The following is a 25,500-nucleotide window of genomic DNA, read 5'->3' on the forward strand; positions in this document are numbered from 1 at the left end:
ATTTGAAATAGTGGCTTTGTCAATCCAGGACAATTAGTTTACCATGGCTGTAGTAGGCTATTCCTAGTATTTCTTCCAGATCCCCATAATGCACTGCAGGCCGGTTTCACTGCAGCACCCATGGGAGACTTCTGTGGCCAGACCCGAACACTTGGCTTTATGTGGAGTGAATGTTTTATGGTTATGGGTGTAATATTAAGTATAGGAACAGCCTCACCACTGCAGACTCGGGCTCCAAAAGTTTCAGCACATCTACTACAGATGTTATCAAGTTATTAAAATGGCTTCTATCTTAATTGTTCTTATTTTAACTACTGTATTCGGATCAAATATTTTCAGTATGCGAGTTTGACTGAAAGAGCAGATGCATTTAACTGTGTGCTGTCATGTTAAAACATTTAGGCTTTGATAGTTATAACTGCAGCGGTCAGAGGCCAAATCACTTGTGAGTTTCACTGCTGTGACACTGATCTATGTACCGTACCAGAAGTGTCGGGATGGGTCTACAGGGATAAATATACAAAAACAGATATTAATCATCTGATAATTCACCGGCTTTTTCGAGTTGGTCAAATGTCTGATGGTAATACAAATTTAAATCCATATTTTTTTCAGTTTGTAAACAAAATTTACATTCAAATAATGTTAGACCTTGTCCCTATCCCTGTACAAAACGACAAACCATATTGCAGCTTGTCTCACATTGAACACACAAATTTTTGTTAGCATATTCCATTGAGAAATAGGGGAAAGTTACTGTATTTTGTGCTATCTTTTTTACAGATTCATTAAAAACATTAAAGATATTTATGTATTTTTTATGTACTATTTCATCACAGATAAAAAATAATGACTATTTGCCCAAGATTGAGTTCATAGTTCATATAAAATGCACCATCATTAGTGTGTGTTCAGCTGACTCACTCACTGTCCAATATCTTCCAATAGTGAATCTCAGGAGTATTTCAGCTGGAATGTGTGCTTTGTTTTCACTGCTAATGAAAGAATGAAGATAAACAAATCGACAAGGCAAATTAAAAGAAGAGAAAAATGAGGGAAAAAACTTGGCCAGCTTATTCTGTACATGTGTGTCTCCTGAATTTGGTTTTCACATGTGAAAACCAACTTCATCCTCTCCTCTGTGTAACTTTTCTGGTTGAGTGTTGTCACCTATTGTTGCATTATTTGGATGTTTCACAGTATGGCATTAAACGTATCTATATTCCATTACATGTTGCATGTGTTTTAATTGCTGAAAATGTATGCACAGAAGTCACAGATGAAGATTTTTCCTGTAACCTGGTGTTGTCACGTTTGTCTCCTTTCCTTGGAGATAAATAGGTTTAATGTCGAAAAACAATGATAACATCTAAGTAAGAGTGGGACTTGTTTAACACCACAAATGGGCTCTTTTGTCGTAGTTCCAGCTAAGTCACTTCCTTTATCGTCTGGTTGTGTTATGAGAAAGCTCCAATTAAAGACAATTCAGACAAAGCAGAGCCTACAGTTAGTTCCCAGAGGAATATAGCAGGGTAAAATTTTGTGTTTTAAGGCAATAAACTTTGACTGTCACAACCATTAAACCTCATTTAGACTAATTTGAATTTGTTAATTTGCTTGTTTATTTACAATGCAGGACCTGTGTGTGTGCCGCACCTCAACTCGTTTGTGCCACTTACAGTATTTGCAGTGGAAACAAGTCAGGATACACAGACACAGGTTATGATGAGGTTGGTTCAGACTGGAGGGTGACTTACTGCCACCAATTAAACCACCTCCTCCTCTTCTTGTTCTTTTTGTCTACCTCGGCTTGGAGCTCCTTCGCTATGACCTTGATCTGCTGCAGCTGCTCACCTGACTCCTTCAGTGATATTTGCAGCTCTTCACATCTTAGGAGGGCAGATGTTCTCTCCTTTTCATTGTGGTTCAAAGCCGTGCTAAGCTTCTTGATGGTTTTCTGATGGAGTGATTTCGCCTCCACCATGGCCTTGTGGGTGGAGTAACATTTTTCTATCACAGCCGTAAAACTCATTTTCTGTGAGTCCAAGTCATTTTGTAATTGACTTGGACTCAGGCGCTCCTCCTGCTCCTTTGCCTTGTTGAGGGCCTCTGCAGCTGTCCACCCCTGCTCAGAGAGAGCAGACTCCAAAGAGAGGACCTGTTTGTTCCAGGTCTCCTCAGTTACCTGCATCTTTGCTACAAAGGCAGACTCCAGGGCAAGAAGCTGCTTGTTCAGGGCCTCTTTAGCAGAGTGTCTCTCTGCTGCAAGGGTAGACTCAAGGGAGGATACCTGTGCATTCAGGGCCTCTTCAACTGCCCATGTCTGCTCAGTGAGGGCAGACTCCAGGGCAATGACCTTCCTTTGCAGAGCCTGCTTTTCCTTCTGTGCCTTCTGGAGCTCCTGTTGGTTGCTGACCAAAAGCTTGTTCTTGGTCTCCACCTCCTCAAAGGCCTCTTGCAGTGTGGATTCAGCACCCTGTTCTCTTGTTTATACTGCTCTGGTTTCTGAGTATTCTTCATATTGACCACCTCCAGTTTCTGTCTGGTGTTGTGGACATACTCTAGCTCCTCAAAGACATCAGAGCTGCAGTAGTGGCTGTTCACCTTCTGCTTCATCAGTTGTTCTTCAAGCTTCTCCATCTTCTCTTGGTTTCTCAGGGCAAGAGTCTGCTGCTCTTGGGAGAACCTCTTGAGATTCTTGTTCTCCTGGTAGAGGTGGTGCACATATTCCTTCACCATCTGTCTACCCTGCTCTACCATTTGCTCTTTCTCCTTGTCTTTCTGTTTGAGGAGATTTTACCCAAAATCCGTCGTTGGTTCCTTTTCCTCTATAGCTTCACTCAGCTGTTTCTGGAGCTGCTCAATGTTCTTCTCGAGGGGTTCTTTCTACTGGACCTCCTTTTCTAACTCCCTCATTGTCTGTGTCTGTGTCCACGTTGACGTGGAGTTGTTCTAGGTGGGCTCTTTGGTCCTCCTGAACTCCCACATCAGTGGGCTCTCCTCGGGTAGTAGAGAGGTTCTCGCTGCTGTTGGAGCCTGTGCTGTAGCCTGTGCTGTAGCCCTCATGTTTTGATTCTTGGGATTTCTGTCATTTTTCTCTTGCTGTAAGATGATTGATACGTTTTCAGATTGTCTGGAGGGAAAAGTAATAGTCTACTTTATGAATTTGATTTTCAACAAATAAAAAGGTGAGTGTGACTAACTGAAAAACTGTTGGCTAAAACTAGCTATCTTGTGACTGTAATGTTATTTAAGAGGGACAGCACAAATCAGCTCACCAGTTGGAGTTCCATGCAGCTAAATCAGTAATTTACAGTCACACTGAGTCTGAGTTAAAAAAAAACTCGTATTAAAGGATAATTTGGGTAACAATTAGTTTCACTCCACCAGGCACATCCAGGAACTTGACTCATGAGAGACATTCCTGCCCCTTTCTAGGGGGAAAACAAACAACCCATCTTATTAACCTTAATGCAAATTATGGTCAATAAATGTAATTGATACAGAACTGAACAGAAGTGTGTAGATAATAACAGAAAATACACCAAATCAAAATGACTATTCAATACATTACCACTTTGCTGGTCGTTGACCGTGAAAGATACGTACAAAAGCTTAATTCAATTAATATGAAAATACGCCCCTTCACTCTCTTGTGTACAAAGTGCAACAGCCCCACTCAGTGCCACAAGTGACATACCCGGACATTTAGGCTATTTTTATCTCATTGAGTCTCCAGGGACTTTTGTATTTGTATTTTTGCCTTTATATTTGAATTTTCATAGTTTAGTCGACTCTCAGGCTCAGATTTAAAATACATTAGCTAGCATAAATTTCTGTCATAGCCGATAACTGTTAGCCTACATTTCTGTTTTCTTTGGTCCCTTTAATTTTTCTAACGTTAATCTAACGTTAATGTGGAGTTGTTTTTGGTGAGCTCTTTGGACCTCATGAAGTCGCCGTCTCAGGTCCCGCACCAGTGGGCTCTCCTCGGGTAGTGGAGAGGTTCCCGCTGCTGTTCGAGCCTGAACTGTAGCCCTCATGTTTTGATACTTGTGTTTTCTGCTGTTTTTGTTCATGTCTTTCTCTGTGAGATTCACACTGTAATGAAGTGTTTCTGAGTCCAAGGCACGGTTTTATACTCTGACCTTTATGACCTCCAGCTGCCATGTGATAGAACACAGAATATGGGCATGTTGGAATGTTGAGTTGTTACCATGAAGACAAAATGCATACATTAAATGGAAAGTTCTGAATTTTGGACATAGGGCCTCATTTCCTATTGAGCCAGAATACTGTAGATGTGCGGAGACACTTTTTGAAATAATCCATCCAGTCCTTATATTTGGAGAAGTTGCAGGTGCTAGGCTAGCGCAAGTCAACGGCCACTGTTGGTCTCCCACTTCTTACCCACTTCACAAAGCACCCGAGGCAAATCTGTTATTATGCCAGACTGTCGACGTCAATGTCTGTGGCAATAGAATCATTTTAGAAGTAAAAGTAACCTTGTATCGCATGAATCGTCGCAGCAAAATTTTACTCAGCAGCTCAGCTCAGCCATAGCTCAATCCTCCGAACGTGGCCATATCTGGAACTGGCTTCTTTGTGTGCTCTATGTGTCGCTTTGGCAGCTGCAGGTAAACAAACTATTATAGAGCCGGTAAGACAGGTGCCAGGTGATAACAGTCCGCCGCTGCCAAGCTTTCTATCAGGAAGTACAACTCGCTGCTGCTCAGACATAAATCCTTCAAATGCAAGGTTGGTTTTACTTTTAAAATTATTCTATCGACACAGACATTCACATCGACAGTCTGGCGTAATAATAGATTATCCTCGGGTGCTGTGTGGAGTGGGTAAGACTGTTTTTAGTGGCAGACCATCATTGGCCATTGACTTGCACTAGCCTAGCACCAGCACCCTCTCCAAATACAAGGACTGGAGGGATTATTTCAAAAAGTGTCTCCACACATCTACAGCACTCACTAGGAAACGAGGCCCTATGTTCAAAATTCCGAACTGTCCCTTTATCAAAGACATGACTGATACATTTTCAGATTGTCTTGGGGGGAAAATGTATTAATAGAAAATCAATGAATGCTTATTGAGTTTGATTTTCAACAAATAAAAAGGTGGGCGTAAAGAACTAGCTATCTTTTGACTGTAATGTCATTTAAGAGGGACAGCACAAATCAGCTCACCAGTTGGACTTCCATGCAGCTAAATCAGTAATTTACTGTCAGACTGAGTCTGAGTTAAAACAAAACTCAAATTAAAGGATAACTTGGGTAACAATTAGTTTCATCCCACCAGGGAATGTTGATGGCATCCACAGCAAATTACAGTTGGTATGGTTCCATAGTGACATGCAAACAGAGATAAGGAATTCTCAAGGTATTATGACAGTCATTTTTAACAATAATGTATTTAATCTCTAATTTAATTTGAAATTGAAAACCATATATGTTTGGTAACATTAAGAAGACCTAGAGAAAATGCTTTGAGGGAGTGGCCCATTTCATCAAAAATGGAAACAACAAAGACACAGGGACACTTGGCTATTTATATATCTATTGGATGCCCGTTCCATTTGTCAAGTTGGAAAAACAAATGGAAATGGGAAAAAGTTTAATTAAGCATTTTTTCATTCATTTCACTCAACCTGATTCTTGTGCAAATTTTCAAAATCCTATTTGTTTAAAATAGTGTCAGTTCCACTGATGGATATTTTATCCACAATGTTGTGTTCAGTAGACTTAATCATAAATTTGTTAAATATAATAATAATAGATATTACATTGGAGATTAAACCTGCTGCTAATATTTTCACAGTACTTACAAAGTTAGCAGTGAACTACTGTACACATACATTTGCTGATATATTACATATACAATACATATTTTATTCAGTCTTTAATACCAATGATTTTTAGTGCAAAATAACTAAATAGCTAAAAGTAAAGTAAAGACCTACTTTGTAAAAATCTACTATTCTTACAATGAAGCAAGCTATGACTATTGTTATTAAAGGCAGAGAAAAATGTCCACTTCACCAGATGCGTAAACATTTGGGGTAAGAAACCATTCCAGATATTACCAGATGAGGCGAGACAGTTTGTTCAGTGTTTGTTTGAACATTTCATTAAATTTGAGGACTACAAATCATGTCTGCATTTTCTTTGGCAAGAAAAAAAAACTGAGGTCTTACTTTATGAATCATATGACTCACTATATTTGGCAGCAAACAATTAAATGCAGTCTGTATGTATGCATTGTTCACTTTCTTGATGTGGTCTGCTTAGCTTCAGGAAACAGCACTAGTCTGAATTAATATTATTGCCATTCCGCTCTCCTCCTCTCTTTTCTCTCCATCTTTTCTCTCTGCGGCTTTATTGTTATGTTTGGCATTTTCTGTTTCTTTTGGCAGTAGCGCAATCATTGAAGAATTTGAGCAGCACGTGTCCTCCTCGGCAATCACAATCACGAGGTCCCTGCTGCGCTGATTGCTGCTTGGCCTGGCCTGTATAATGTTGTAAATGTGGATTGAGTGTGTCAGTGTGGACCTCACAGCAAGAAGATTATCAGCAAGACTCAAGGAAACTGCAGGTCAGTCTCTTGCAATATCTCGCATAAAACACTTGATTTTGCATGAGACATTAAGCTAAGTAGGAAAGTGAAGATCATTAGCCTACCTATGCTGACAGAAATGCTAATAACTCAAGGTTTTGAAAAGTAATGCATTTTTTCTGGAGTGTTTTCTAAATATTTGGATCACTGAGGATCACTTTCACACGCCTGGGCCAAAAATTTAATTCCATTCCATTTAATTCCATTCAATTTATTATTTATTTGTTTTTGAATAGCCCAAAATCACAAAGCAGTTGCCTCACTGGACTAAAATAAAATTAAATGCTCAGAAAACAGACAGAAAAACACTTCACTACAGTCTACTCTGCCTTTGCTTCCGTTGTAGGGAGCATTATACCTGTGGTGATACTCAGCTCAGCCGTAACCTATTTTAACCCTTATCTGAAATCATGTTGAGCTAATCAGATTTCCCCTTAAAGGAGGCAGATTCCCATGATCAGAGTGTGTATACACGGTTTAGACCTCACAATGTGTTAAATACTTACCCAGACAAAAATACACACACATTTTTAAACCATTTATGAATTGAATAATCTAGCATCCCCCAAAATATCTTTTGTGTGCAATGAAATGTATGAAATCTGTACATTATTCATTATCGTTTCTTCCACTTCTGAAAATACACAATAGTTTCCTGTATTTGCTGTCATTGCGATGGTCAAGTACAGTGTGATAAAGTGTAGCCTGTAGTTTTCTCACTCGTGAAGCCTCCAGAGAGTAGATCAATACTCGTGAAGCATCAGGTTACTGCTAATGCCTTCATGTTTTTAACCAGTGACTGTGTGTGTGCTGTAAGTGAGGGGGTACTTGTGTTATTGTCCCTAGTGTGAGCTCAGCCATAATTATCATTAAATGTCAATAAAGCCAATGGGCAAGAGGTTTTATGGATACTAATAAATAACAGCCACGATGCACAATGTCCCCCATAGGAGAAACAGCTGAATCTGTTGGCTGTTTAAACTCAGAAGTCGTGTTCCAGTTGGAGAAATAAATGGACTTAGATCAAGCTAAAATACTTGATACTGGAAATTGACATGCCAGATGGACTGATACAATGAAAACTGACCCAGCTAGTTTTGTATATGTGTCAAACATTTATTACTTAGTTTGATGAGAAGACAAAGAATATGATAAAATACAGTATAGCTTTGTTTGGACCTTGTCAGCAGTCCACTGTCTAATCACTATAACCTTTTTACTGTTAACACTGGAGCAAAACTTACTGAGACCAGTAAAGCCTGTTCTTCAATGTAAACACTGTTACTATGGCTGCACAATATATCGTAATCAAATCGAAATTGCAATTTGAGTTGGCGCAATTATCACATCACAAAGGCTGCAATAATTTAGATAATAGAATGTCCTCAGCAAAGAACAAATGATCCGTATTGTACTATTGTAATCTTATTCTATCTGTAGTTTAGATCTCTTCAAACACATGTATGTAACATATGGGATTCTTGGATTAGTTTATCAATTCATAGTTTGGTCTTCAGAACCCTGCTTTTTTAAACATATATTGCATGCAATTGCAGTCACACTAAATTTCAATACAGTCCATTTTGCTGAAATTACAGGTTTTGGAGTCACATTAAAGGTCCTATAATACAAAAAATAGATTCTTGTAAGCGTTTCGCCAATGTTATAACACATGTTTGAGTTATCCTTTGTTATTAATATGTATTGACCACCACAAGTTGGAACAGAGTGGTTTTTTTTTGTTTGACAGAAGAGCTCAGCCCAAATATGGAGGGTTTGTGTGAATGTATGTATTGTGTTGTATTTATGTATTTATTTTAGGCAAGTAGAGATTTACCTTCTTATACAATGGAACATATAACATAAGTGAAATCATAATAGAAATGAAACTAACCACAACAAAAAGCCAAAAAGCCAAAAAAAAGGAGTGGGAAGAAGAAAATGTATTTAATCCCACCCCACTTACAATGAGCTATGTTTTGCATTTTTCAGACATTTTGCTTACTACTTACAAGTGCAGACAAAGAGTCACTGTTATAGCTTGAATGAATGAAATGAAACAAAACACAGCTCCAGGTATGTTTCTGATGAGGATATAACATTATAACAGATTGGAAAGGAGCACAATATAGGCCCTTTAACCACATATAGTCAGTTAAGACTCCATCTCTAATCTCCATCAAGGTAACAGGTGTAGAAATATCCCCTAAACAAAGTGTGCTTCCTCTGTGCCTCCTTCCTCTCACCTCCACCTCTCTACCTCCGCATCTCTCTATCCCAATCAATCTCTCCCCCAAACCCCTTCACTAATGCACTCTTTCATGTGCTCTCCTATTTCCTCTCCTCTCTCCCTCTTGCCCTGCCCCTCTCTCTCTCTCTCTCTCTCTCTCTCTTGCTCTCTCTCTGCCTCACCCTCATGTCCCAGGCCCTTTTGTGAGACCCACTACATTTTTGGGGGTAACGTGACTCCGCTCCTGCCTTGTTTGTCCCCAGGGTGGTCCACTGCTTTCATTCAGATTGTTAGGGGCTTCTGAATCGCAGTGGCCCGGACAGACAGACGTGGACAGTGTAGATTAAGCTGGTTAATATCATGTAAATTGCTGTTAGGTTTTAGACCTTTTCTTGGCTTGGTTAGGTGTACGCTAATGATATGGGTCGTTTGTGTGGATGTGTGTGTATGGGCTGAGTACCTGTGCCATCTGGTGAGACATATCCAGCAGCTGTCGTGTGCGTCCATTCAGAACCACAACAGCAGCCAATTGAAAAAGAGGGGAACATGTGTCAAGCAAAACACAACAGGGCAATAATACAGTTGAAATACATGGACATTTTTTATCCACCTATATTTAAATCTACTGATAAACTGTTTACAGATGTTATCAATATTTTGACTGCTTGTTTAGTTTCACTTGAAGCATAGCAATTTTAAATACATTGGATCACTCAGTCTGGTGACCACTTCCTCCCACACATCTCAAACTCACTCCGAGCCATGCAATCTGGTTTGTTTATTTCAGTCACGCATGGGAAAGCTCTTTGGTCATCTATTATATAGATATTAGAACAAACCTCAGACCAGCACCATTTAGTACTTTGCTCATTAGAAATCCGCAATGTTTTGGATTGTCATGTGCTAGTTTATCTTTCTTGTAAGCTACCATGTTTGTTTTCATACGGGTGAACCATGCATTTCTGTAATTGGCTAATCAGGTTTTCAGTCATGCTCATTTCAACGCTGGGAGATCAGACTACACATCCTTGTATCGAGTAGGTCGGCCAGGGTAGCAAAATTATGGAAAACTATCAGTAGTGAGTTAATGATGCAGGAATGTTGTAGTTTAGTAATAGCTCTTTGAAAGACATTGGCTCGGATTAAAGTCCAAACACTTTTTGGGACGTCCTGTTTCCTCATTCTCCTCCTTTTACTAATGCGGTCTTATTTGAATGTTTTACTCCACTCTTCATTTTTCTCACCACTGTTCTTCTCATCATGAACTTATTCTCTCATGTTCCCAGCTTCACTTCAGCCTCAGGCCACACCATTTTGTCTGTCCTCCTCTGTGAACCTCCTGACCATAGGGACCTATTCACACACACATACACACACACACACACACACACACACCTATACATACCAGTGCGATGCCCCAGACAGCCCCTTCCACAATGCAGATACCCCTAGGGAGCTTGGGTAACTCAGTCCTCCCTATCTGCCAACTGCTGTGTCACAAAGGGGCTCACGTTACGCACACAAACACTAACATAATTAAAAGACACACAGTTACACACTGGCTAGTATTTAGCCATGCAAATACCCACAACTTTGAGAAGGTAGGGAGCCAAGTGTCTTTCACTGTAGCCTCCAAAGTACAGCTTATAACGGGGCTGAGTGGATTAGGAGAAAGGAAAAAACTGAAAGCTAGCCAACACTCGAGTTTGTTAGCGCTTACACAGCAAAAACAGTTCGCCCAATGAGCTTACAGTAATTATGTCAAGTAGTATTAAGGGACTTTTTCATCAAACGTTGTAGATGAAAATAATTTCTCCCTCACTTGTCACCTCCGAAGAGCGTAAATGTTTTTCGGCTGAGTGCATGTGTGAGTTGGATGTTGTTGTTATTGGCGACGGCTCTGAGGTTCAGCTCCAGTTTGGCCCGAGCGCTCAGACCTCAGCTACACACACACTGGACACACAGCGGTTTGTTGAAGTGTGCGCAGGGAATGTTGTGGTCACACCTGGGAATGCTCTCCAAGCTAACCTGGCTAACACGAGCAGTGGCCGCTGTCTCCCCTCGGCAGAGCGGGGAAGGAACAAATTGCTTTCACTTAAATTCATGTGTACTTTAACATCTATTACATACTTTTCTAAGTTGTGGCCCTGGAACCATTTGTGGGCCCACTTCACACTGTTGCCTGGCCCTTGGCTTTATTATAATAGTCCTCTATTTTTACACAAAAAATATTTCAATTATGTTTTGTTTCAAACTCAAAAGCATCAAAGATAATATATGGATTCCCCTTTTTTGGCCAAAGAGTGACGCAGTTTCTGGCACTGTTGTATGTTTTATGATTTAAAAGCTGTTCTAATGTTGAATCTGTTTCTAGCTTCATGCGGCTGTTCAGGGGAATGACAATATGGTCTCTGGTGAAATTGATTTTTGGACCCCTGATCTGAATGTTGAGTGAAGCTGACTATAAGTTAAGGTACACCCAGATACGAAGAGAAACATGCAAGCTTTGCACGGAAAGTCTTGCACCCTTCTTGCTGTGAGGCGAGAGTGCTTGCCACTGTGATTGTAGTAGTTATTACATGGCACACATATGGTCTCCTTTCTTGGGGACATTTTCATTCTTTTACAGGAAACAATTCTCATATGATCCATTTTACAAGAAAACAAATCATGTTGTGAAATTTCCTGGTACACCACTTGCCAATAAAGCTTAACTGGATTTAAGTCTGGCAATTGCAAAGGCCATTGGATTTATTGTGGATCAGTTCAGTGATGATAATTTGAGATGCGTGTTATGAACAAGACATATCTTTTGTATGTTTTTCCTCATACAACATCTACTATCACTCTCACGTCTAATCACAAGTTCAACAGGCCCATGCACAGGCTTTGAGGAAAGTTAGTATCCAAAAAAGATACACTCAAGGAGTTTCTCATTGGAAGACTAGGGCACTATCCACTCTGCCACTCATAGCTCTTGTTTAATATAATAATAAAAAAAAACTAACCTAACAATAGTCCAAACATACAGGCCTACAGTTAAGATTTTTCAGTAGAGCATGACATCCCCATTTTACTTCAGTGCCAGTGCTCTTCCCTCTAACAGCAGTAATCATTTATTGGTAATTCAATATGTTCTATTAAAGCTACTCAGAAGTATGTCTAATCCCTGTCTGCAGGATTACAGCGTCCACAGCCAGGGCTAGTGCAGATTATAATATAGAGTTATCACAGGCCACTTTAACACAGAGGACTGTATGGGACACTCATAGTCTGACGGTGTGAAGGCCGAGTCTGATTTGATTGGAATTAAAGTGGTTTTAAGCCACAGTTAATGGGTTTAGTCTAGCTCTAATCCTGGTTTAATTAAGACCTTGGTGGGCTGTGCACTTCTGTCATCAACCTGGAGTTTGGACCATCATAATCCATGCTCGGGATCAAGTACACACTTTTACTAACCGCACTATTTAACATAGGCACTGAATCCGTATGTTCTTTATAATTCACATACTGTGGCATTACATTGTGGCATGATTAGTGCACCATGATTTGGGGCTCTTAAATTTAAGACCTTTAATGCTGCTGGAGCAACCCATCAGGAGCAGTGGGACCCATCTCCAGATCTTGAGCTAAGCTTGATTTGAAAGATTTTATTGTGCAAGGTTTGTATTGATGGGGGAAGAGTGACTCAATCATACAAATGCTAAATCTGTTTTTGATCAAAATCTGTTTCATACTGTTGCATTATGGGGAATTGAGTTTTCAAACTAGTTAGATACGGTTCTGTCCTACACACTGCTTTGACAAATGCTTACCAAATGGAGTTAGCCTAAATAATCCGGTAACTTCTTCCATAATAATGTTGTTTTTTTACTTATGTCTTTGGCCAGTGTGCCTTGTGTATTTTTCACCCCTCTCAGTCGTTCCTCATCCCTATGTAACAGGAGCCAGCCCTCCCCTGTCAAAAATAAAAATCATTTGTCCGCTGCACGAGTGTGTCCATTAAAAATGCATGGCAGAGGGAGCGAGGAGGGGGGCCACTGGGGAGGGAAACTGATACTTGGCTCCTCCGGAAGGGCATTCAAGTACCAAGGTGGACAAATGGCATCTGGATGGAGAAAAGAGAGCAGGCAATTGGCTGTTTGGAGAATTCTTTACGTTCTTTATATTCAAGTCGTTCCCATAATCGTGAACATGGTATAGCTCACTGTTTCTGAGTTTCTGAACAACTAATGATTACTTTTTTAAAGTTACGATTTCTGATTTTCCGAACACTTTTTGTATGCAGGTTCAGGTAATGCTACATAATCCAAGCATTAAGAAAACATGCTTAGCAGTCTGTGGTATTAGATAACTGTATTTGCATTTGAAGCAAGTATGAACTGGAGTTGCCCCCTGAAAGCAAGTGACCTGACTAAGTGGTTTTAATAGTTTAGTGAGACTGAAATACATAGTAATGTTCTGGGCAGTGTTGAACTCAAATTGAGCCACACGCTCAATATTAAATGAGCAAAATATCATTTAACGTGATGGTTACAATTTTAGATGGCCTTTTTACAGAGATTAACTGATCACTTTTCTGAAGTCAAAATTTCAGATGGCTATTTTTTAAGAAATATCAAAAGAGGAAACACTTTTTTTGTAATAGATTGTATTCATAAACTTAAACTCATAAATCTGCCTTATTAATCTAATTGCTGTATATAAATCCTTTCAAATGACAAGGCTGTAGTGCTGTAGTTGACTAAAGTCATGTCTCATCAGTCGATGGTTGACTAAAAAGGTTGTGACCAAAGCTTTCAAAACTATTATCTATGTATGTATCTATCTACTGTATGTACAAACCGGTCAAAAGTTTTAGAACACCCGAATTTTTCCACTTATTTATTGCAATTCAAGTCGTGCAAGTCCAATGAAGAGCTTGAAATTGTGCAAAGGTAGGTACTGAATGGCCAGAGATTGAAAAAAGATAAAAGATAACAAAACACAAGTCCAAGCTCTGCCAAAACTACCTCAGGAAAAAAGAACAAAACGGTGATCTTGAAAACATGGAGTGACCAGCACAGTCCCTAGACTTAAACCCCATCGGGCTGGTTTTGGGAAGAACTGGACAGAAGAGTGAAAGCCAAGCAACCTACAAGTGCCACACATTTATGAGAACTTCTGCAACAGACTTGGGAAGAATGAAGAATATTTGATTTCTATTGTAAAAAGAATGCCACAAGTGTGTTCAGCTGTTATATCTGCCAAAGGTGGCTACTTTGGTGAATCAAAAGTTTAGAATAAGTTTTGGTCAACAGTAAACAATAAAAAACTGGAAAAAGTGTGGTGTTCTAAAACTTTTGACCAGTAGTGTATTGGAGCCAAACAGCATTCACAAGACACTGCACAGGAGTTCATGCCAACAAATATTTATGCAGAAAAAAGTACAAGAAAAAAATGTATTTACAGATTAAATTTGTGAAACAAGAGTTTAATCTGCCTTTTTACATAAATAAAATAAATACCAAAAACACAAACTCACTCTCACTAACTCCTTTCTGCTGTTGTCCCATATAAATCCTTATAATCTAAATAAAATGATTAGTCAAATTTTGGTTAATAGAGACACTGACATCCCCCGTAAAATGATTCATTTTGTGAATAAATAATGCCACCTTTTTTTTTATGAGTTAAGATCAATTAGAGATATGGTACTTTGTGTGATTTATTAAGTAATCTCAACTTTAAACAACAGACTCATTGGTTAGACATCACTTAATTCATTGTCATTATGTAATATTCCCAGTATAGCATAATATATTCTCTCTAAGATGGAGAGGTCCTTTGGAAATATTCTGTCATACATTATAAAATTACACATCTTTATTTATCTGTTTTGTAGTCTGGAGCCGTCCAAATGCACAGTGGATATTGAGACCTATAGTGAATATGACATATTCTTGAGTGTCTGTACAATATCAAATAATAAAGCCATACATTTAAATCACACCTCCCAAATCTTCTCTCCCTTAAGTTGTAACTCCTCCTCAGAGCTGTCATTGCAAATGTGTCACTACAACCACCTGATAAATCAATCTAAAAAGCATGTCTGAGTCTTGTGTGTTAATATCAGCATCTGCAAAACTTACAATTCCTCCTTCAATAATTTTGCTAAAGGGAAGCTAAAAGATGATTGTGTTTTGCTAAATACATCTGTAACTTCTTATGTCGCTACATCTAACGCCTGTCCGTCTTCCTCTCAATGTTTTCTTTCCTTCAGCCATATCCATCTGCTTCCTATAACGCAAAACCCCCTTACAAAAACGTGTGCATTTATTCAACCAAAATAACACCTTTTTCCAACACAGTAACTCACCCCAAAGCTCGCTCCAAAGGGTGGTCAAATCTGGAGCTAATTAAACTGGGGACCCCCTAAATTTCCTTCGCACCCAGCTTGAGGAAGACCCCTAGATTAGACGAATATTTTCCTTATTGCCAATTTAACTTTTCCAGGATTCCATGCAATGATAATTGAACCCATGTGTGCGTGGTATTCGGGCAAAAATGGCACGTTGTTACAGCCACCAAGGTTTCGGCAATTTTGATAAATCCAGTTCTGTTTTTAGAATTATTAGAAGATGGCGTTTTTCTTTTTTGTGGTGCGTGCAGAGAGAGGTGGAGGTCTAATTGAGATCAAATAAACAAAGTCACCTGTGAGTGATTTGGGTGTAGGAGGAGACACGTGTTGGCTTGTTCAGACTGAAGGCCACAGTGCGTTTGATAACAGTAGAGCAGGTGGGGGTGTGTGGTTGGCTATGGGGCCATGCACATAGACTCTATAAACACACTGACTACATAATATTGTGTTCACCTATACTGAACCACATCATGAAGAGGGATGGGACAATAAACAATAATGGCTTTATAGTGATTTCATAAAACAACAGATAAATTGTACCACCAGATTGTATAGAAAGAAAAACAGCTTAAACATCTTCTAAATCATTGTTGCTTTTGCTTAAAATATGATTATATAAATGTCCTATATTATGCAAAATTGACTCTTGCAATAATTTAGCCATGTTAGAATGTTGTTACCTCTTCAAAAACTTACCCGTTGTGTTTTCACATGTTTGAGTGATCCTGCATTATAAGTCTGTCTGCATCTCGAAAGCTTGAAATGCTTTGTTGCACCTTGTGATGTCATGAAGTGGTAGTTTTCAGGTTAACAGCTACAGTTTACCTTTTATTCAGTTGAGATTGGCAATTCCAGGTCTGAAATTATACAAATGATTCTAGGTGTATGGAGTTTAAAAACATTGTGGAGCACTCCCTGTATTATCACTTGACATCACAAGGTGGAGTGTTTTCGACGAATGTTTTTGTTGGAAACATTATAACATAGATCAGAAAATAACAATATAGGCTCTTTCAATGTAGAACTTATTCACAATAATACATTTATTATGTTTTAAAATATTGTTGTAATTGTTATAATATTAAAACTGTATTGTGATACTGGCGTTATTAATAATAATACAATAATTCTGACCATGACACAACATGACTTATGCATAGTCATGAATATTGTTAGGAACGTACATTATTAAAGGCAAATTTACTGTAACTTTTCAAGTAAGATTACTACTTGAAGCAACATGGAAGCATAAACCATGACAGAGAGATGAAGCAAAAGTATGGATCATCACTATAGTTGATAGGTCAAGAAAACATGTTCACTATCTGGATGGATTGATGGATTGTGTGAGGAGACTGGTTGAGTATTCTGCGAGTGCATGTGGCACAGCATTCTCTTGAAGTGCTAATACCCAGGAGAAAACTTGAGAAATGCTTCCCCATTATTTAAGTGCTGGAATCTCATTTTGAGTCATGTCTTCCTAATTGTAATAGACCAGAATCTGCTAAAAACAACACATGTCTAATTCCTGCACACACACAGATGCACAAATGCCCCGATGAGTTTATGTGCATTAGAAACACACTCACACTCAGCGCGCAGGTAATTGTGTCCACCTGGGAAAACATCATTTAGCCCCGCGCCTCTTCCTTAAGCTAACACGGCTCTTATGGTGCATGTATAACGGGATGTGTGTCAGCCTGACCTCTCGTGACCCTTACCCATGCTTTGATCCCAAATTGTGTTCAGCTATCAGCACTTGCTAAGCTTTAAAATCGGCCAATTACAATACAGTGTTTACAAGTCACAATGTCTGGAAATGCACAGAAAATTCCAGACATTCACACAGAGAAGAGGACAACTGTCTTTTGTGCTCCCACATGCTTCCTTGTAAAATTCTCAACATATGACACTGTAACATTATCACATGGACACAAGCTGGGAACGTTTCTATCAAATTCTTACTGTCTGCTGACAAATCTCTAATTATTATTATTATTATTACATTATTTACATTTTAAGTTGTACCATTGTTGTATTAATGACCAAATTTGGTAAAGCATCTTTGTTGTCCAACGAATAAACTTTCACTCAAAGTAACAGAGGAAGGTCAACTACTGAGAAATGAATACCTATCTGGCAAAGAATACGTCTACCCTCTTAGAAAAGTGGGCAGATTAATCCAAAATTGTAAAAGTAATTCTGTTACTTTCCAAGAAACAAGCAACTTGGTAGGCATCAGAGACACATTTCAACACAACTAACAAAAATAAACTTGAGTGTAAACAAGATGGAACCATACAAAACAAAATATGGTACAATAAAACTGCACAAAGTGATTTAGCTTTGACACAAATAACACAAATCAAACTGTATTTATATTGCACTTTGATTGATGAAGATATTCCTTTTTTGTTTTGTGCTGCATAACTCTTCTTTCATTAACTGTGCACTACTGCCACCTGCAGACTCAAATAAGTCAAATGAACTTTACTGAAAAAGTAAAATACATGTAGTACACATGTTGGACAAAAGAGGGCACAAGAGGGTAGGACTGACTGCAGGACAGTGTACTTAACAACATTAGTTATAGTGGGTTAGGTATAATGTTTTCATCAAATACTTGGGCTGAAATGGCATCTGTAAAGTATTAATAACAAATTAAAAATAGAAACAAGCCTCTTTCACATGTGACTTCTCTCTAACTCCTTTTCTCTTCTCCCCCTGTCCTCCCCCTCTTCTCCCTCTTTTCTCTCTCTTCCCCTCTCTTTGCCCCTCTCTTCTCCTCTCCTCTCATTCTCTACTCCTTTTCTTCTCCCTCTCTTTTCGCTCTCTTCTCCCCCCTTTTTCACTAACTTCTCCCTGTCTTCTCCTCTTTTCGCTCTCTTCTCCCCCTCTTTTCCCTGTCTTCTCCTCCTCTTTTCCCTCTCTCCTCCTTTTCTTCTCTCTCTTCTCCCCACTCTTTTCCCTGTCTTCTCCCTCTCTCCTCCTTTTTTCTCCCTCTCCTTTCCCTCTCTTCTCCCCCTCTTCTCCCTCTCTGCACCCTTTCTTCTCCCTCTCTTCCCCCCTCTTCTCCCTGTCTTCTTCCTCTCTTCTCCCCCTGTTTTCCTCCTCTTCTCCGTGGGTATCTCGCACAGAGCAGAGCTGACCTGCAGGTGGTCTGTGGAGCTGTGGAGGCCCTGACACTGCTGCTGATGTATGAGGTGAGAGAGGTGTCACTCTGATCCACTTCTCGCTCCACAACACTCAGAGATGGCAAATTGTGAAGTAGTGGCTAAGACATGATCTTGAAAGCAATGACCCTGTGCTAATCTAATTTACATTTCACAATTTACGTTTAAAATTTTTCAAACTTTAAATTTAAATGAAAAACATTTAATGAAGACTAAATCATAGAAAGTGTATTGCAAAACACATGTTTTCCTTTTCCCAATAGTTGTTGGTAAAGTATTCATGTAAATGGCAAAAGTGCACATAAATGAGGTTTTGATTAGATTAGATCGGAAAGGCTATCTCTTTTCCACAGATATTATTCTTTTTCTGAATGTTTTCTTTTTTTTTTTTTTTTTTGTTGCCTAGTAATAATTACACAGTTAAAGAAAATGTTTAAGAAATAAATGGATCTATTTTGGTGTAGGCCTATACATCTACGGTGAACCTGCCGTGCATGTGTGGAAGTGTGGCTTTGGAGCATTATTACGCATTTATTATATTGTGTTATTATATCTGACAGTTTGTTATAGGGGTCAAATTCTCACTAAATAATGTAGTCTAAACTGATCTATAGATTGCAGGTGACATATGTTTTCAAAAGCAGAAAAACATCTCTTCCATTGATCCTTGTGTTTTGGTTATAGAGGGAGATAGAGATGGTGGTGCAGAGGCCCACGTGTCTGTAGCTTCACATAAATAACTGTCCGCTGGATGTAAACACAGCGGTCATAACCCGAGCCATTTAAAACAACTGCACTGGGCGGGACCAGTACCACTACTACTGCAAATACTGTGCCTTTGATCCTACTTTTATTCCCAAGACCTCGAAGCGCTCTGATTGGCTGAGAAAAGATGAACATGAAGTTTCAAAAAAATTAAGTATGTGAAACAAATGTGCACATTTTTTTCTTTAAAAGTTCAAGTTAGTGTAAGTAAGTTTATATCTTGAATTTGGTTCCTTATTCTAAGGAATAGGAATAGGATAGCTGTGTTCAGCTTTTCAGCATTCATTTAAAACCATTTATAAATAAGTTGTAGAATATACTAACTTCTATTTGAATATTATTATTATTTTGAAGCAACAACAGTCTTGCTTAAGTACATTTGGCTAGTGTAATTATACATATTCACAAAGCCTTCATCAAGATCTATTTAAAAAAAAAAAAAAAAAAAAAAAAACATTCATTACAATTGTTTAGCCTTGAGCCTTTCAGCCTTTGAAACAATCTCTGAAGCCATAAGTTTGTTTATGTAATGACAAAGATGTCCAGTGATATCTCTCCCAAACAACAGAGTGAGTGCTATCTGCCAGCGCTATGTTAGTGTGAAGAGGTGAACAGATAGGAAAGGTTAGCTCCATGGCCCACACATAAACAATCCAAAATACAAGATGTAAATGAGATACAAATATAGTTTTATATATGTACATTTCAGTCAAAAGGCACTTGGACATTCAGACAGATGTAAAAATACACAGCGTATTTAAAAAAGCAACCGTTATCTTTGTACCAGCAAAGATAAGCAAATGCATTTAAATAAAAATTTGTCATACAGGAACGAAGGAGAGGAAACATTCACTCCATTATTCCCACTCGAAAAAATGTCAATTGTAATGTTGCTTAAACCGGCAGCTTCAGTGTTTATGGTCCATGTAAAAAAAATCTGCATTTCAGGAGGCAGTGGTTCCACACAGTCTGGTTGTGTTGAGGATCTCCTTCAGTTCGCTGTCTGGTTTTCCAGCAACCATGAAAGGCCACGTCTGAAGAGAGAGAGATGAGAAAATGTGTTAAATAATGTGGTGTCACTAGTACAGATATTCAACCTGTAAAGTACATTTTAAAATTAAGAAGACTATGTGATATTTTTTCAATACACATTCTGTAACACTGAACCTACAGTTTGAGTAGCAGACAAATGCAAAATAAAGCTAATGTGACAGTATTGTATTTTAGGCGGCTAAAAATAATATAACAATGAAATTAATTAAAAGAACACAATTTACTGAATAATTTATACTAAATCTACATGGATAATTCTCTTCATATGAAGCCTTCATTTTAATTAAAATAAAAAATAAAAAATACCGCAAGTAACAAAAATGCAATTACTCACAAATTTAAAAAATAAAGACCTGAAACATAAAGTTCTTGATTCATTTTGAATGAACATTTCAATATAGACCTCTATGTGTATCATATGGTGACATTTGTACACTCGTGCGTAATGTGCATAGGCCTAAATGTTACGTGTCCTAACTGTGTGGATGTAGGCTACAATGGATGATTATGTTTAATATTTAGTCTTTTATTCCAGCTTTATTAAGACAAACCTGCAACTAAATCGAGTTGTGAAAGTTGTAATACAAGGTGTGATATAAAAATATAGAATTTAAGTGATATAAAAAAGAATCAATACCAAGTTGACAGGGTGGATATATCCGTTTTCATACTTGTCGTTGGCCAGTATCTGTCGGAGGTGAGCGATGTAGCTGGAAGCCAGCCGCAGCGTGTCCAGTTTGGAAAGTTTAGTGTCAGGAGGGACCCAGGGCAGGGAGGTTTTGAGGCGGGAGAAGGCTTTAGACAGTACGCGCATCCTCGCCCGCTCACGTGCGTTAGCTGCGTTCCTCTGCACCTGCTTCCCCTCCTGTGGGGCACCTTTGGTCGCAGATTTCCTTGATGAGGTTTTCCTTCTCTTCCCCTGCGTACCTCTCTGCTCCTCGGCGGAGCATGCGCCCTCGCAGTTCGAGCTCTCCTCGGTGCTCTCGTTGGAGTCTTTACCGGATGAGCCAAACTTTAGGATGCCGTCTAGGAGCTCGTCGTCGACATCGCTGAGAGAGCCAGTGGACATGATGGACGGTCTCCCGGAGCGGGTTAACGCATGAGAGCAGCGGGTCTCCCGGAGCGGCTTAACACATGAGTGCAGAGGCGCTGGCGGGGCAGGAGTAGATAGAGATGACCACTGGGCTGTGAACTTTCATGTACCGTGAACACATCACGGTTGAGTAGTTTTATGTTTAAACGAGAGGGCGTTTCTGCAGGGAGGAGACTTGTGGTCCAGGCTCCCTCTCATCTGGCAAAGGGTGAAATGATTTTGAATAAAGTTTGAATTTAAGGCTATATTGTACAAAGTTTACCAAAACACAGTAGACAATTACAAAGTTTTAATATGAAATCATCCAATACAGCTACAACAAATAACCCTAACTTTTTACTTTAACATTATACAAAAAAGGCAAAAAATGAAACAAAAAATACAATTTTCCCACACCCCACCCATCAAGCGAAAATGTTCAAAAACAATACAACTGTGTCCAACTGTGCTCATATCTCCTTGAAGTCCTGCTGCGTCCCCCTCACAGGGAAGTTCTTCTGTCTGTCTCTGTGCAGTTGGATAATTGTTCATTAGGCCAGTTTGCCTGATTGGGTAGAGCAGAGGCTTTTCAGTTCTTTAAAACCCCATAACTATAACTTTACCCCACACAATGTAACACCTTACGTTGTGCACAATGAGCACAAATAGCCTCGAGGTGTTGCATTCTATGTTACTTTTTGAGAGAATTGTGACACCAGTGATTTCTCTCCCTCATTAATCTAGATCATTAAAGCTCCACTCTGAGTGCCCATGTAACTTTCAGCACATCCAGCCCGTTAGCAGGGCTGAGTGCAGCACAGGGGGGTCAGGTCTCACAAACTGGCGCCTCTGTCCCCTCTGATGAAATAGATACGCAGCACCCAAAATCCCCTGTTTGGCCTTCCTCTTCATTCCACACTGATGCTCAGCTCCGGCCTGGTCCCCAAGTCCAAACAACACCAGGAGAGAGGGAGGCCTTAAGACAGGGCTTTACAATGAAACAGAACACTCTGATCTGGAGTGTTTAGTCAAAAACTCTTCTTCAATTAGTGGCATTTTTCACTATTAACTTCCATGTGGGTTTTGCAATATAGCCAAAATGTTATTCGACGCGCATTTTTATTCATTCATATTTTTTATTCCCATTTTGTGTTTTGAGACTCTAACTGTTACACCGAATAGCCAATGAGACTTTAAGGTCACCTGTAACATGCCTGTGCAATAATCTGTGGTACTGTATGTCTAACAATAATGTAGATTTATAGTGAATTTTGTTTCTGTGTAGAATACTATTATCACTATACTTCCTTCATCTCGTGTTAAATAAGTCAGTTAATATACTGTATACATTTTTGTCTTCAGAATGTATAAGGCTGATCTTGTGCATATCTGTGGGATGTATATGCGCCTATGCAGCTCAAGTCTGTGCAATGATAAGAGGTGTGTCTCTGGAGGGTTGACCTCTGACCTTGCAGTTCCGGTGTCTTCTAAACAGGCTATGGTCCTGCTTTTTCCTCCACGCCACGATGCCGTAAAATGGATAAACACATTGTCATTGGTGCACTGTATTTGTAAACCACAGTACTTTGAAGTAAAAAAATGACTAAACTAAAATCCCTTGTTTGAAAAGGGATGGTTTGGGAGATACTCAGAGGGACAAGGGGAGACATGGGGGATTCTTCTCGTTTCGTGGGTGGGCTCTGAATCAAAGGATTTAGCGGAAAAGTAATAATAGACTCTGCTAGATTAATGATGCCTATTGAGATGTATGACTTTAAGATTAGGCAAATGTCCTCGAGGGAGGGAGTGTGCAAAGTAGAATTTACTTTTACTACAATTTGGATTGAAAATATGCTTCTAATAGTTAACGCGGGACTACAGAAGTCAATTCCAAAACTCTGCAGTGCCACCATGACAAAAAACAACAGGTGGAGAGGGGGGGAGTGAGAATGGAGAAAGACAAAAGCAAGGGTCCCCACCAGTTATGGAGGGACATTTTGCTAATTAGCCGCTTAAGGGTCGTAGGTCAGGCTGGTTTGTGTGATGTCACCACTAAGGGACGGGTTCCAGATGTTGTTCACACGGCCACCGAAGAGGACACCTGATGCCATGGATCATTAGTGTTTCACATGGCAACTGTTTGGAGAAATAAAGTTAAAAATCACTTGCAACTATGTGACATTTTTATCTGGAATGGCATGTGATATAGTTTTGTTATGCTTCACACAAATTGTAAACAAACTTTTTCATTTTTTATGGAATGTACTCCAATCTACTTTACATTGGATTCATTATCCACCCCCTCATACACTATATTCATGGGTGAAGTGTCTTGCTCAACAACACAATGGCAAAATTCAGTGATCAGAGCTGGAGACAAACTGCCAATTTCCAAATTCAGTCACATGCCTCTATGCCTCTTGCCTATTATTCCTATATTATAGAAGATGTTGTTTTATTTTTTATTTTTTTATTTTTTTTTATTCCTATACAAAGAAGTTGGGTACCAAATAATATAAACACTGAGAGAGAATAATTTGGAAGCCACATTTTTGTAAGATTAAAAGGGGGTAATCTGAAATGTCCAAATGGGGCTTTAGGGTGAGAATAACATCATTCGTCTCTGTCCAAGCTCCAGTTGTCTGTCCCTTATCACATCCACACTCCCCCTCACCATAGCAGACTCATTGTGCACTTTTAACACAGTAAAGTCTCAGCTCAGTTCAAGTACCTCTGAACACAGCCTAGAGGAACACAAGTGAACGAGAGGTTGCTCAAAGTGCAAAGATACACAGGAAGCCAGGAAGTTCAGACAGACAAGCCAGACAATAAGAGAGAATTATGAACATCTTTATGGGAGTAGTTCATATGATATTATTTTTCAAAAACAGCTCAGTGCTTTGATATTGGGTGACAGGGACATCCGGGGGCAGACTGCATCAAAATAAGACAGATTTTATGTCACTTTGCAGGTTAATGACCTGGAAGTCTTGTCCCTATGTTAGTGTGAGGGAGTTACTCTGGAAAACCCAAGGCTCAAATGTTCTATCATATTACATTACATATTATATCATATTACATTTTATGAACCTAAAACTGCCTGTGTAAAAATATCAATGCAGAGTGTATTATTATTAAGTCATAAATCCTGTAATTCTGTAACACCAAGCTTGAACATGTTCTTACAATTATAGATTTTTAAAAAATCAGGGTGTATTACATGACAAACTTATATCTAAAAAGTGCAGACTGTGCTGTTGTGCAATATGACATGAGTAACTTATGTTAAATCATTAAAGGAAAGTTAGAAACAATAGTTCCTCGACTCATCTCCCATTCTTTTAAGTTTGAGATGACAATAAGCTTCATGTGTGGCCAGTTGCAGCTACTACATAAGTAATATTCTTTTTGTAGATATTAGCACAGATATGGGCCGTCTGTGTTTGGGCCAAGAGGACAGTCCTGGTCTCTGAGTTTTCGTCTGGTCTCTGTCACCCTGATGAAGGCTCCGAGTGGATAAACAGAGATGGGAGAGGAGGACTGCATCTGTCCCGAGTTCCACCCACATGTTTGTCTGGGCTCTAAATCCTTCACTCAGTCCACTCCTGTCTGTCCAGCACCGTGGCTCTGGTCCTGATCTTGTCCTGGTCTGGTAAAATCTAAACAAAACATATAAAATATCCACTAAAGGTTTCTGCTCTCTCTGTTGAAGCTACGCATTCAAAAAGTAGTCAATCCCTGATAAATGGAGAAAGGTGTGTCAGCATAACTTCATGGTAAAAGCATGCAATATGTATGTGATGTTATTTTTTTATTAAAATCCTTCAAAATGTGTATAACAGGACAATACGCCAACTAGCTCACATTTACCGCACCTAGTTATCTGCCCGAGTCTCTTTGCACCTGATCAGTCAGACTGTTGTTTTTAGAAGAAGAGCTGGTGATGGACTGTGCTTGTGCTCTGATTGGCTGGATCACACTGAGCTCTTTGATCATCTTCCTCCTCATTAGTCTGTGGGGAAGACTCATGTTTGAGACTGGGGTGTACATGGACACAACTGTGGAATTGTTCAGTTTTATGAAACAGCTATACACTATACATACACGTACTTACTTACACTACTAATTTTGTTTTAAGGAGTCGTTTTTTTTCTGACTGGTTGATTTTTTAACTACCTAATAA

At 39.1% G+C, this 25,500-nt stretch overlaps 1 protein-coding gene across 1 annotated transcript; it reads right to left on the bottom strand.

Moving 5' to 3' along the window:
* Positions 1-19,761: 19,761 nt before the first annotated feature.
* On the bottom strand, positions 19,762-21,314 carry tcf21 (transcription factor 21). The gene is made up of 2 exons (XM_020920446.2): positions 20,883-21,314; positions 19,762-20,226 (listed from the first exon to the last, which is right to left on the bottom strand). Exons 1-2 carry the CDS (start codon positions 21,312-21,314, stop codon positions 20,137-20,139), a joined length of 522 nt encoding a protein of 173 aa, XP_020776105.1. The 3' UTR covers positions 19,762-20,136.
* Between the last annotated feature and the right edge of the window lie 4,186 nt (positions 21,315-25,500).

Source organism: Boleophthalmus pectinirostris, unplaced genomic scaffold (genome assembly GCF_026225935.1).
Source record: "Boleophthalmus pectinirostris isolate CB_2022bp ecotype Guang Dong unplaced genomic scaffold, ASM2622593v1 HiC_scaffold_13, whole genome shotgun sequence".
Lineage (NCBI taxonomy): Eukaryota > Metazoa > Chordata > Actinopteri > Gobiiformes > Gobiidae > Boleophthalmus > Boleophthalmus pectinirostris.